This window comes from Elephantulus edwardii, unplaced genomic scaffold (genome assembly GCF_000299155.1).
Source record: "Elephantulus edwardii isolate Elephantulus edwardi_28Jun2011 unplaced genomic scaffold, EleEdw1.0 scaffold00161, whole genome shotgun sequence".
Classification (NCBI taxonomy): Eukaryota; Metazoa; Chordata; class Mammalia; order Macroscelidea; family Macroscelididae; genus Elephantulus; species Elephantulus edwardii.
The window spans coordinates 1047264-1062539 of NW_006399911.1; the positions used below are offsets into that span (position 1 = coordinate 1047264).

The following is a 15276-nucleotide window of genomic DNA, read 5'->3' on the forward strand; positions in this document are numbered from 1 at the left end:
TAAATTTTTTTCAAAGAGAAAAGAGAATTAGGCAGAGGGGTGAGCAGGGAGGAAACTGTGCAACACTAAATGAATAGATATCCAAGTTCTCTATAAACTTTCAAAATATCAATTAAAAAATATGGTTAATTTCACAAAAATTCAATTATTAAATTTTGTTTAAAAAAGAATAGCTGCGGGACCTGGAGCGGCGGCCACAGGTCCTGGCGCTATGGCTGCAGTGAGGACCTGGCCGCTGCGAGGCTCTGGTGGCCCGGCGTGCCTAGTTGGTGTGTACCTGGCGCGAGGTCCTGGGTCCCAGGGCGCTCACTCAGGTAAATTTTTCCATAAGCTTATGGAGAGAAAGGACTTTGAGACATGGCTTGATAGCATTTCTATTACATTTCTTTCTCTAACTGACTTGCAGAAAAATGAAACTCTGGATCACCTGATTTGTCTAAGTGGGACAGTCCAGCTCAGGCATTTCTCCAATAACCTGGAGACTCCCCTCAAGTGGGACTTCCTCAAACTCCTTCCCCTGGAGCTCAGCTTTTATTTGTTAAAATGGCTCGATCCTCAGACTTTACTCACATGCTGCCTCATATCTAAACAGTGGAATAAGGTGATAAGCGCCTGTACAGAGGTGTGGCAAACTGCATGTAAAAATCTGGGCTAGCAGACAGATGATTCTGTTCAGGACGCTTTGCACTTGAAGGAGGTTTATCTGACGGCTATTCTGAGAATGAGGCAACTCAAGGACCATGAAGCCTTTGAGATCTCATCATTAATTGGACACAGTGCAAGAGTGTATGCACTTTACTACAAAGATGGACTTCTCTGTGCAGGGTCTGATGACTTGTCTGCAAAGCTGTGGGATGTGAGCACAGGGCAGTGCATTTATGGTATTCAGATTCACACTTGTGCAGCGGTAAAGTCTGATTAGCAGAAGCTTGTGACAGGCTCCTTTGACAATACCATGGTCTGCTGGGAATGGAGCTCCGGAGCCAAGACCCAGCACTTCTGGGAACACACAGCGGCGGTGTTTAGTGTGGACTACAATGATGAACTGGGTACTTTGGTGAGTAGGTCTGCAGACTTAACTATGGAAGTATGGGCTTTATCTGCTGGGATATGCCTGAACACACTCACCGGGCACACAGAATGGGTTACCAACGTGATTTTACAGAAGTGCAAAGTCAAATCTATCTTGCACAGCCCTGGAGACTACATCCTCTTAAGTGCAGACAAATACTGGGAGAGAAATCAACTGCAAGTGCATAAAGACATTGTCTGTCTCTGAGGATAGAAGTATCTGCCTGCAGCCAAGACTTAATTTTAATGGCAAATACATCATCTGTAGTTCTGCACTAGGTCTCTACCAGTGGGACTTTGCCAGTTACAATATTCTCAGGGTCATCAAGACTCCTGAGATCGTGAATTTGGCCTTGCTTGGCTTTGGAGAGATCTTTGCTCTGCTATTTGACAACCACTACCTGTATATCACGGACTTGCGGACAGAGAGCCTGATCAGCTGCTGGCGTCTGCCAGAGTACAGGAAATCAAAGAGAGGCTCAAACTTTCTGGCAGGCGAAACATCCTGGCTGAACAGACTGGATGGGCAAAATGACACAGGCCTGGTCTTTGCCACCAGTATGCCTGACAACAGTCTTCACCTAGTATGGCTAAGGAGCATGGCTGATGCCCCAAGCTTCCACCTCTGACTGACTTTGGGTGCCAGGGCTGCAGGTTTTGAGTGCAACCTCTGTGGCAGCTGAGTGCATGAACCAAAGTTCTCACCTAATGGTACCATCACGCAGTGCACAATCATTTATCTATATTTGCCGAGGGTCTGCGGTGGGGGAGGGCTTGTTTTATTGATTTACAATGCAGCATGCTAATGGGATACAGCATTGACTTCATTTGTACTTAGTTAAGTTGGTCACTATAAGAGGATGCATTTTGGGTTCATCTTTCTTGTCTGGAATATTGGTTTTAAGTAAAGAACATCAAATTGGTCCATAAAAAAAAAAAAGAAGAATAGGTTTGAAGTATTCAACACCACTGACAGAAGACCAGATGAGTTGTGGGATGATTTCAAGGATATCATCCATAAAGAATGTATTAAGTCATTACAAAGACAGAGGAGAAAGAATTAAAAAAAAAGTCAGAAGAGACATTGATTCTAAAAATTGCACTAGAGTGCCAAGAAGCCAAAACAAAGGAAAAACATGCCAAAGTGAAAGAGCTGAACAGAAGGTTTCAAAGGGCAGCTGGAGAAAAAAAAAGCAAAGTATTATTATAATGGAAAAAAGCTTATTATTATAGTGCAAAAAAGCTGGAATTGGAGAATAAAAAGGGAAGAACTTGCTCTGCATTTCTCAAGCTAAGAGAACAGAAAAAGAAATTTAAGCCTCAAGTTGCAATACTGAAAAGTGCTATGGGCAACACACTGAATGACCCAGAAAGCATGAAGAGAAGATGGAGGGAACACACAGAATCACTGTACCAAAAGAACTAACTGACACTGAAAAATTTCAGGTGTGATATGAGCAGGATTCAATGGTAATGAGCAAGAAAATGAAAGCGGCATTGAGTAAGGCTCCAGGAATTGATGGGATACCATTGACTTGTTTCAGTTAACAGATGCAGCCTTGGATGCATTAACCAGTCTGTATCAGGAAATGAAGGACAGCTGTATGACCAACAGAGTGGAAGAGGTTCTTATTTGTTTCCATTCCCACTAGGTGGGTGATCCAACAGAATGTGAAAATTATCAAACAGTATCATTAATATCACCTGCAAAAAAAAATCACATGCAAGCAAATTACTGCTAAAAATCATTAAAAAATGGATAGAACATTACATAGACAGGGAACTACCAGAAGTTCAAGCAGCATTTAGAAGAGGCGGTGGCACCAGGGATATCACTGGCGACGTCAGATGGACCCTGGCTTAAAGTAAATACCAAAAGAATGTCTGTTTACACTTTACTGACTATGCAAAGGCATCTGACTGTGTGAATCATAACATGTTATGGTTAACACTGAAAAGAATGAGAGTCACAGAGCACTTAATTGTGCTCATGTGAAATCTATACCTAGATCAAGAGAATGTTGTGTGAACAGCACAAGGAAACACTGTTGTTCTTGCTGTGTGCTGTGGAGTTGATTGCGACTCATAGCAAACATGTACAACAGCCCTAAGCCCTGCTCTATCCTGAGCCAACCTTGTCTCTGACACACCTACCCCAATCACCCCAGTCACTGAATCAATCCATCTCATAGAGGGTCTTCCTCTCTTACACTGTCTGTCCACCTTCCTAAGCATGATGTCTCTCTCCAAGGACTGGTCCCTTCTTGCATCATGCCCAAAGTATGTCAAATGAAGCTTCAGAATCATTGGGAGTACACCAAGGTTGTATTCTCTCTACCTATTCAGTCTGTATGTTGAGCAAATTATTTGAGAAGCTGGACTCTATGAAGAGGAATGCGGCCTCAGGATAAGAAGGAGATTCATTAATAATCTGTGTTATGCAGTTGATACAACCGTGTTTGCTCAAAGTGAGGAGGACCCGAAGCACTTGTTGCAGAGGATCAAATACAGCCTTCAATATGAATTGCACCTCAGCATCAAGAAAACAAAGATACTTACTACTGGACATATAGGCAACGTCATGATGGGTGGAGAAAAGATTGAAACTGTCAATGATTTCATCTTACTTGGATCCACCATTAACACCTTTAGCAGCAGCAGTCAAAAAAATCAGGAGACGTATTGCACTGGGAAAGTGTGCTGTTAAAGACCTCTCCAAATTATTGAGGAGTTATGATGTCTGTTTGAGAACCAAGATCTATCTTTCTGATCATTTGCTATGCATCTGAGAATGGACAATGAATAAGAATGACAGAAGAATTGATTCCTTTAAGCTATAGTGTTGGAGAAGAGCACTGAACATACTATGGACAATCAAAAGAACAAAGAGGTATGTCTTGGAAAGGGTGCAGTCAGAATGCCCTTTGGAGGCAAAGATGATGTGGCTTCGTCTCACATACTTCAGGGTTATTGCTTGGGGTGCTATTCCTAGGAGAAGGACATGGTGTGCTGGGAAATGCGGAAGGTTAGGGAAGGAAAGAAAACCCTCAACCAGGTGGACTGAAATAGTGACTGCTGAAATGGGATCTAGTGTGTCAGGAAGTGTGAAAATAGTACAGGATAGAACAGGGTTCAGATCTGTTGTTCACAGGGTCACTATGGATTGTACTCACGTCAATGGCACCTAACAACAACATAAGGTAGAGATGAACAATTTTCATAGAACTGAAATTTCTGACCACAGTGTAATTAAGCTAAGAATCAAAAAAGGGTGGCTATCAGCTCTCCACACACACATCTGGAAAATAAGAAACACATTGCTAAATAGCTTATGGGTCAGAGCAGGTATCATAACATAAATATTTGGAATGAAATGAGGGTAAAAGATAACAAACACAGCATAACGTGTAGGATTCAGCTAAGTTAATGCTTCAAAGTTTTAGACTTAAAATGCATGCATTTGAGGGTGTGAGCAGAGGGGTGAGGATGGGCCAGGCTGGGGAGTCACACAATTTGATGGGTGGAAGGAGGGATGGGTAAAGGAAATGGGAAAGATCTCGTGTGAAAAAAATGTACATGAACTTTGTAAGTAAACCAGCATAAAATTTAAAAAATTATTTTAAATAAAAAAATAGTATGTGTTAGAAAAGAGAAAAAGGCTGAAAAGTCTTAAAATCTAGACAACTCAAGAAGGTAGTAACCATGCTATTCATAAAGAAAACACTTGAGAGAAAAAGTGGAAGGGTAAAGGAAAACAACCCCAAATCCATTGCCCTTCAAGTCCATTTCCATTCACGTAACAAAGCAGAATCGCTCCGTATGCTTTCCTTGGAAGTGACTTGTCAGGCTTTTCTTGCTGGGGCCAGTTTCCCGGGCAGTTTCAAACAGCCAAACTTAACAGGTGCTAATATCCTTAGTTGGGAGCACCTGTGGCCTAGTGGTAAGAAGTTCCACTGCTGATGAAAGGCATGTGGTTCGAATTCACCAATTGCTCCTCAGGAGAAAGATGGACAATCTCCTCCTGTGACATTTACACCTCTGAGAATCTGCTGGAAGGTCAGCCATGAGTCAGTTTCCACTTGATGGCCAAAACATCCTTAGAGTATGTTGCTGTTAGGTGCCGTTCATTTGATTCTGATTTACAGTAATCCTATGAACAACAGATCAAAACGTTGTCCTATCCTGCACCATTCTGACACTCTCCACTGTGCTCAACTCTACTGCGGAGATCACTGTGCCAACGTATTTCCCAAATTACCCCCAAATCACACAGGAGACTCTCCTATAGTATCCATGCAACAATTATTACTCAACGATGTTGAGTTTATTTGCCATTCTCACTAAATGTAGGGGCAATTTCTTTTTCATAAACCTTATCTTTCTTTTCCACAGGACATAGCAGGCAGCATAAAATTCAGTAAGCACTCAAAAGCTTTTAATTTTTGCTCCTAACAAAGGAAAAGGAATGGCCTTTAAAACGTTTTCTTTCTCTCTGCAGGTAGGGATTGTCCCGCCTAAACAGCAAGCCTTACTTTATTGGTGCAGTGGCTCCTTCCGGTCCTCCTAGCTCAGCAAGAGGGACGAGATCCCATTTAAAGTGCAGGCCCCAGTTGAAGCCTCCTCGCACAACAGGAGATGAGCTGTACACCAGCGTGTCGGCGCTGATGATGTCGATCACTGGGCACACCACGGTGTGAGGGTCCTCGTGGACGGCGGCCAGCAGGGGCTGCAGCCACATCACGTTCACCTCACAGTGGCTGTCGAGGAAGACCAGAACTTCTCCTGAAGAGACAGAACAGGAGCCAGTAAACTAAGGTCTGTATCACTCATCTCAGGGACGGTTACCAATTGCATGAAATGATACATGGCATGAAACACAACTGCTATGTTTACCACCTCAAACAATATTAAACCATGGCTTTATCACCAATTATAAACAAGAGAATCCGTCAGCCAAGAATTCTTCCTAAGGGGACTGACAAAATTCAAGAATACACACAAATAACATATAGAACTCTCTGTTTCACTGTGATTTGAGTGAAAGTTTCCCCATTCATACATTTTATGACATTAATTGCAAAAACACACTATATTAGCACTCCTCCTGCCTCCAGGTGATTCTGTAAATCCTTCTCTTCTACCTCTTCCAGCTTTCTTTAGTCCTGGGCAAACCTTGTCCTTTTGATTTTGTGTGGGTGATAGTGCTAAGTGAGCACTTGTCTGGTGTACTCTGTGTGTTGCTGTGTGACTCACAGCTGACCCTCCACTGGGATTTCAGGGGCAGTAAATCCCAGAGGAGGAGCCTGTTCCTCCTGCTGAGCAAGTGCCTTTGGGATTGCAGTGCAGCTTCTAGTCACTAAGCCACTCGACCTCCCTATTCACTGTATAGGTTTATCTATTATTGGGTAAAAATTGAGTCGAGGGGGGAGTTTTGTTACAGCTCCAAAGGGTGACTAAGGACTATAAACTCAAAATGCATTGCGATTGAGCTGGACCCTCAAGTGCCTTCGAATCGAGTATGATCCACAGCGACCTACAAAGAGATCTGAATCCTGTCCTATCCAGTGCTGTCCTCACACACCCTCAAGCCATTTCTGCTGTACAGTCACTGTGTCAATCCACCTGGTTGAGGGTCTTCCTCTCCGCTGTCCCTTCACTTTCCCAAACATCGTGTCCCTCTCTAAGAAATAGCCTCTACTAGCAACATGCCCAAAGTATGTGAGATGAAGCTTTTTCATCTTTGCCTCCAAAGGGCACTCTGACTGTGCCTTTTCCAAGACACAACTGTTTGCTGTTTTGGCCATCCATAGGCTGTTCAGTGGTCTTCTCTAACAACACAGCTCAAAGCAGCAATTCTTCTTCTGTCAACTTTAGTCACTAAAGATAGCATAGCAAATGACTGAGAAGACCATGGTCTAAATCAGACACACCATAGTCCTCAAACTGACATCACTGCTTCTCAATAATGTGGAGACTTTCCCAGGGCAGTACATCTCCTGATCAGACTGCAGGTACCAAATGTAATGACTGTGGATCCCAGTAAGATGAAGTCCATTTAAGAGGCTGTAAACTGCTAAGAGGAAACTGACTATCTTCATCCTAAGCAGCTGCTGATGTACTCAAACCACCAGAGGTGTGGTCTCTGGGTTGGCAGCACAACTCTCTGTGGTCCATGGCGCTAGAGCTTCTACACTTGGGGACAGAAACTAAGTAGATGGCAGAGAGGCCGCAGTCTTCTTAGGGAGCTCTGGCGGTCCACTCCATAGAGAACTGTGCTACCAGCCCATAGCTCCACCACTGGCTACACAGAGCCGCTGTGTCCACCCACTGCAATTCACAGCTCTGGAAACCCAATGGAGGGTAAACCACAAGGTTCCAACTCAACCGCAAAGTGTTTTTGGTTAACAGGTCAGCAAACAAAGCCTTTTTTGTGTTTTCTGAGTTTTGTGTCCCCCTTCCCACTCTGTTCAGGTCCTTTTACGGTGAACCCTCCTAGGGCAGTCAGCACTGGTGCTGGACACCACTGACCTCTGGTCTCAGGGTGGTAGAGGCTGATGTGCAAGGAGATAAATTACTCCTCTAGATTAATTATTTTTATTAAATGCATAAATCTTGGGGAGGGGGAATCTAGTTTCTCTTCAGTAGAAAGATTCAGAGTCCCACAGTAACAACTCAGCCCTTTGGGATGACCAGGTATTGAGTAACTCAAGATATAATCGCATAACTAATGTTATGTAGATATTTTTATGACAATTTTTTTAATGTAATTATTTACAATTTAATATATGTTCAGAATACATTTCCCTGCCTCAGGAAACAGAGTTTAGTGAAGATAATATATTTTTTTTTCCTTGTTGTATGTCACTGAGTCAGATCCAACTGGCAAAGGAAGATACCAACCCTCCTTCTCCAGCAGAGCATCTGCTAGATTCGAACTGTGAGCCATCGGGATTGTAACGCAGTTTCTTGCCACTAGGCCACCAGAGCTCCCTTAAGATAATACATTATTTTTATAAATTTGGCTCATAAACATCATTATAAATTATTGGTAGAAGATGGCAAATTTCTCAAAACTGAGGGTAGATAGTACATACACCCTGAAAGCATCTTTGATGCTGGTGCTGCATCCTGCTACCACCTTGGACTCACCTTGTATCCTGTCACCATTCCCACCCTCATTCCCATTTACTTTCCGCCATTTCTCACCTCTCCTGTCTCATTCTTCCAATCCTCTCGACCCTAGCAAAACATAAATCATGAAAATTTTATCCTGCATTTTAAACTTCTCTTTGCAACTATGATCAAGAAAGAAAATTCTCTGTTAATTTCTGGGTTATTCTGGGCAACCTAGAAACCTAAACCTTGGCTATTAGATCATATTAAATTTTATTTTTTTTTTAAATTAAAAGTTTGGGGGCGCAGGGGGAAGGACTGGGCAGGGATAAAAGCGCAACAATGAATGAACAGAAATCCAAAATATCTGTAAATGTTCATTAAAAAATTACAATTAAAAAAACAAACAAAAAGTTTATCTGTGAAATGTAATGATACAGATTTTGCATGAGTTTCTTAAAGTATCATTTGCCTCCTATTTCAGTTAATGACAGCAAAGTAAAGGAATGTTCTTAATGACGACTGTGAATTAGTCATAGAATTAAATGCTCGTAAATGGCCTTATGTCGGATGTAAAACACATAGAGCTTGACAGCTGTCATATAATGAGGAAAGCATGAACATTATTCAAAGTGAAATTAGATCAATTCAACCACAGTTCCTTTGAGGAGAAAATGTATTCATAGCTCTTCTTAATCCTGAAAGTGTTATTTTTTTCCAATTAAGGCCAATTTAATGCACTGGGTAAGATTATACCTTATTACAATAAAATTACTTGCTTCTAACATATTCTAAATTCTTTTATTTTAACAAAGACCAACAAATAATAAAAAACCTAAGTAAGCATTGACAGCTGAAAAAAGAATAAAAAACAACAAACTAATACAACTTATAAGAGTATGTTACAAATGTCATAATCCTGAACATACCCTACCAATTTCACTGGTTTTCAACTTTATTGCCTTCCTGAATTCAATGTGGGAAATTCTATAAATCTTTATTTGATATGAAATTTTAGAAGGGGGAAGATCATAAACCTTGAATTCAACTGGCATACACTTAGGAGAAAAAAGAAGAAAAGTCCTAGAAGTCCTAATGCTAATGGAACTTGGGGTTTAATGGAGGAGTGGTGGCAGCAAGTGGGTCAGCCACCTCAGATCCAGAGAGACAGGAGCACCCAAGAACAGGGGCACACTGTCGTGCTGAGGACTAAACACCTGCACCCACCACAGCCAGGAACTTTCAGACTGTTGTTGTGTACCACTGAGTCAGAACTGACCCACAGCTGACTCTCCAGTGGGTTTTCAGGTTGTTACTGTTGTTGTTAAGTGCCATCAGATTAGCCTCCTAATTTTTTGCCATATTTTTATGCTACCTGTAATAGCATATACCTAGTATGTTTAAACTGATTCATTTGTTACAACTTGAATGAATTTATGAGTATTTTTCAAGATCATAAATGAAAATCTGGATTACCATCTTATATACGAGGTAACTTTAAAATAAATGAAAAAGATATTAATAGTTTAATTAATTAAAAATAAATTCAGTGTTATCAATATTATGTCACTGAAGACCACCCAGGTATATTTTGTACACAAAACTTATTATTTCTCAAAAGAGGAGGTTAAGCGGATGATGGAAAGGTTAAAAAATTCTTTTAGTTGAAAAAAAATGGAGACTCTTGTTTTGATAAAACTAGAGGAATTGAGAGCGAATTTTTAAAATGCATTAGACAATTCAAATGTTAATATTATATTCTTTAGCAATAAGTTCATACAACCCAAGCTTTTCCCCCACTGTACCAAACACTGCTTCCCAAAGAATACAATTTCACAGTGTTCCTTCTGTTCAAGATCAGGAGAGTCAAGGCTGCAGCTTTTTCAGAAACTTCAATCAGGAAGCCTGTGACTGTCCTGAGACCATTACTCACCAGTTGCTGGCCCATAAACTTTAGAACAGCATGAATCTAGGGAAAGGCATCATTAAAACAGTTAAGATAAAAAAAAAAACCAGTTAAGATCCTCTCCTCTGGGTGGAGTTCAATGGTGGCTGCCATCTTGGTAGCACATTTGGGAATGCTGAGTCATGTAATAGTATGTAGGACAAAATTATCATGTAGCCCTATACTATAAAGTCTGCAAAGCCCCCAACCTTGGACAGAATCTGAAGCAAGTCTCCTGTGTGTCTCGGCTCATGCACGACAGTAATAAAGCTGTGACTTTCACTCTACATTTTGGTGTGTCTTCGTTGGCCCCAGTGTTCATCATTTGCCAGGTAACATGATCACCAGAGAAATACACTTCACATTTGAGTAGTAAAGGCAGCACATTTCAAATCACAAGGTGTGTACACACATCTATAACTTTGCATTAAAAACTGAAAAGTTCAGTTACATTTTGGGTTTGCTATGGGTCGTTTTTGACTCTACGGTACACAAGAACAACAACAAAAGAGAACAAAACACAAAGCATCTTTAACTAACAGTAAGAGCCACAATAAAAAGTCAATAAAGACTACATTGCTCAAATTCATATAAACTGGCCACTTAGGCAAGAGGTTTGGAGTAATGAAAAGGCCTTTCCCAAATGAAACAAGTCTCATTTCTGCTGGTTAGCACGTTTATCAGCATTTCTAAACTACAGCATTCACCCAGTCACACAGAGGAAAGCCGGCTTGTCATACCTGTAGCATGGGCAGCTCCAATCATTCTTCCTCGAATCAGTCCCTCACGCTTCTTATTCCTTATTACTTTAGTTTTTGCAGGGAGGTATTTTTGGACATATTCATCAAGTTCTCCTTTCAAATCATCTACAAATCAAGGTTCACAATTACTCAAAGTAGGCTGGAGATACATAAAGTCATATTCTAGATTTGTCTCTCTTCTGCCAAAGACAAACTCTAACATTGTACTTGGTGCTGTCTAAAATCCACAACTAATTAATTACTGAATAACTATTATAAAATCAAATATTAGAAAAGAATATTGCAGCTTATCCTGTCAGGAAGGAAAAAAAGAAAGAAATGAAAGATTAGAGCTGGAATACCACCCAAGAGGAATAGTATCTTTTTTTAATTTTTTTTTTTTTTGAGGAATAGTATCTTTAAGTACAAAATGATGAGTAGGTAAGGTGCCAACTTTCCTTCCGTTTCAATAGCTACTAAAAGAAAATTACTGTGCATAGGGAAGGCAGAAATGAAAATATCTTTAGTGACTAACAGTCAGTGGATTGCATTTAAACCACATTTAAAACAAAGTGACATAGTAAGTGGATTCAGTTTTAAAATAATTAAGTCTTACACCATGTCTTCATTATCCAGTGCTGCCAAAATAAGAGTCTACAAATGAATGACATTAACAAACAGAGTGCAACAATGAATTAATGGAAACCCAAAATCTCTGTAAATGTTTATGAAAATTAATAAAATATAATTATAGAAAAACAAACAAACAGAACTTCACTCTCTTAATGTTGAGGTGACCAAAAGTTCAAATTTAAGGTCTTGACTTACAGGAAGGCCTTCTCTCACTGTCATTTCTGGAGCTTCCTCTAGACCCTGTTCCTTTTAGGATCTGCATGCCTGGAGTTAATTTGTTGGAGGTCTCTAATTGTCTTGGTTTTGCCCTAGGTCTAAGATTTTTCCAGGATAAGGACCTTGGTCAAAAGGTCACATTAAAAAAAAAAAGGCCACATTCTTCTCCTGGTCTTCTTTCTTAGAGAAGCCCTCTTCTCTAATAGTTTCCACTCTTCTTTTATCTCTTATGAGAGGAAAAAACCCTAAAAATGTATTTACAGGTCACACCCTAGAGAAAATTCTTGTTCATCCTCAGGCCTTTTACCTTGTTAAAGGATTGCTTTCCACTCTAATCTCCTTACAACAGACTAACTGGCTGATCACATCAAGGGGAGTGAAACATCACTGTACAATTGCTTCTTTCTTTTTTTTTTTTGGTACAATTGCTTCTATTACTACAACATTAACATCAGAGAAGTCAGGATTTACAATACACAGGATATTTACATTATACTGAGAAGCATGGCCTAGACAAGTTGACATATATTTTGGTGGGTGACACTGTTCAATCCAGTACATTCAATCCATTACATCAGAATAGATAAGAAAGAACTTCCATCATCTCTACAAAGTATATAACAAAAGTTATTGAGTACCTTTCTTCTAAGAGTGTTAAGAATTTTTTTGTAAAATTTTAGCTCATTCAAGTTTAAATTTCAAAATACCTTTTAAAGATTCTATCTGTTCATCAACAAATGAATAGATGGAAAAAAACAAAATGGAGTATTACACAGCACTGAAAAACTGAATTCATAAAACATTACACAACATGGGGGGAAATATCTCAGTTCTAACAAGAAATGTTTTCATACTGAATATTTAAACTATGATTATATGACCATGATTTTTCCTTTAAAATAAAATACAGATAAGCTAAAAATAAGATAGAGGTTGATTTGCAGGGAAAAAAAATCCAACAAAAGAAAACCTCAACAAAAAAAATCCAATTCTAGAATTTAGTATTTATCTAATCTTCTTAGTTCAAATCTGACTTACTTGTGAAAAATTAATCAGTTGTAAAGTTATTTTATTGACACTACAATTTAAGAAACATTTTTGTTGCTGAATATACTGCAAAACACACAGCTCAATGGCTTCTATATGTACATTCCAGCAACATGGATTATATTCTTTGCGCGATGCCACAGTGTTCTTTCTCCTTTTCTGAGTTGTTCCTCTCCTCAAACACAAACTCACTGCCCCTTAAGGTTCCCAACCAGTCTTTGAAGTTGTTGCTGTCATTTGATACCATCTCGTCCTTAAGGAACGCTGGTGGTGTGGCATTTAAGCGCATGGCTGATAACTTGAAGGCCAGTAGTTTGAACCCATCAGCTGCTTCTCTGGAGAAAGATGTGGCAGTCTGTTTCCAGAGACTGGAAACCCTCTGGAGCAGTTCTGCTAGATCTTTAAGGTCGCTAGGAGATAGCACTGACTCCATGGAGATTTTTTTGATTCCAAGAGTTTTTTTGGTTTTAGATAAGTCTTAATGAAGTATAATGGCTTGGGCTTGGCACTGTGAAATGGCTAAATGCACCAAGAAAGTCAAGATTGTTGGTAAACATGGAACCTGTTATGGTGCCTCCTTCAGAAAAATGGGGAAGGACATGGAAATCAGCCAGCATGCCAAGTACACTAGCCCCTTCTGCAGCAAAACCAAAATGAGTGAGGAACTGTGGGGACCAGGCCCTGTGGTTCTCGTGTGAGGACAGTAGTTGGTGACACCTGGATCTACTCCACCACCTCTGCAGCCACAGTGAAGTCGGCCATTAGAAGACTAGGACCTGAAAGACCAGCAGAAGCTCCACCGTTGGAAGCATCTCTAGCATTTAATAAACTGGTTAATTAACTTATATATGTTGTTGTGTACCATTGAGTCAGAACTGTCCCAGAGCTGACTCTCCAGTGGGTTTTCAGAGGCAGTTAATCGCACAGGAGGAGACAGCCTATCCTTCTCCTGCAGAGCAGCTGGTGGCCTCAAACTGTGTGCCTTTGAGATTGCAGTGCAGCTTCTTACTTCTAGGCCACTAGAGCTCCTTAATTTAGATAGATAGATAGATAGATAGATAGATAGATAGATAGATAGATAGATAGATAGAAAGAAAGATAGATAGAAATTTCACACATACACATCAGAGAGAGCATGAGAGAGACAGCACGAGAGAGAGTACACACAAAATGGCCAAAATAAACATTTTTCACTAGTTACCTACTGGTTTGTTTTGGTCCCCGTCACCTCCCACCCCCTAGTTTGGTTTTAAGAAAGCTTCAGGGAATACTTTGGTTTATAGTTTCACCTCAGAGCAACAGTTTTAGGGGTTAATCTAGCTTCTTGGCTCCTGAAAACCCATTGCTCTGAAAGTTTTGTTTCCCTTTGGGAGCTCTGGTGGTGTGGTCTGTACCGAGTTGTGTTGCTAATCCAAAGGTCACATCTGTTGGTTCAAATCCACCAAAGCTCCTCAGAGAAAAGATGGGCCATCTCCTCCTGAACAACTTACAGCCCCAGAAAGGTAGTGGAGGGTCAGCTATGAGTCACTTCTGAGTTGACAACAGTGATTATTTAAGCTTTCTCCTGGGGGCTGCCTGGCTCTGGCAGTTTGAATCCACCAGCAGCTTTGAGGGAGAACCATGGACAGCATCCTGGAACAAGGTTGAGGGTCAGCTATGAAGAGGAACTGATGAGGGCAGTTATCAGATCACCAGGCTCTAAGAACTCTGCTACTCTTAAGCTCAATATGTATTCTATGGGCATACTGATGCTGCTACTGACAGAAGAGGAGTTTAATCAATGTGTGAATGCATGAAAAAGCATGTAATTGACTTAAAACTTACTGTTCACCACTGCAACCTACAGGAATGAAATAAAGGCTGAGTAAGTCAAGATCTAACATCAAGATTACCTCTGAAAGTCTACTGGATCTTGAACAAATTACCTAATTGTCACATTTTTCTTCTCTGTAAAATGAGGGTCTGATTAATCTTACAAGGCTGTTGAGAGATGAATGAGTACTGAAAAGAAAAGATGCACAACACTGTGCTGTGTATACACAAAACAGCTGTGAGAAGAGTCTCATTAAAAGTAAGGTGTACTAAATAGACTCCATCATAGACTACTGGCATTCATTTCTGAAATGGAATTCAGGGGGAATTCAAAGATCAGGTAAGTCAAACCTTCAATTTATGCATAAGGAAGCTGGAGGCAAACTGTAGCTGCTAAAAATTATTCAACCTTACTTGAATGTAAAAAAAAAACTGGAAGGCTTCTCAATGATTTAAGAACCTGCCAGTGGGGGTGGGGAGAAAAGTGCAACAATGAATGAATGGAATTCCAAAATCTCTGTAGATGTTAATTGAAATTAATAATAATAATAATAATAATAATAATAACCTGCCAGCGCAGCAAGTTTGGATGACTCGGATGAAGAATTTGTTGTGGGAGGGGTAGATTAATTGTTTCACAGTGATGGCATATTTACATGGCATTAAAGAGCAAGTAAAATCATACCTAAAGCTGCTGTC

The 15276-nt window shown here is 40.2% G+C and overlaps 1 protein-coding gene across 1 annotated transcript in view; it reads right to left on the reverse strand.

Annotated features, from left to right (window-relative positions):
* GALNT11 (UDP-N-acetyl-alpha-D-galactosamine:polypeptide N-acetylgalactosaminyltransferase 11 (GalNAc-T11)) overlaps nt 1-15276 on the reverse strand; it is a 53726-nt gene that overhangs the window by 19413 nt on the left and 19037 nt on the right. The window contains exons 4-5 of the mRNA XM_006895187.1: nt 10870-10995; nt 5604-5853 (exon numbers count right to left, since the gene is read on the reverse strand). Of these exons, the coding sequence (XP_006895249.1) occupies nt 5604-5853; nt 10870-10995 (376 nt within the window). The remainder of the gene's footprint in view (nt 1-5603; nt 5854-10869; nt 10996-15276) is intronic.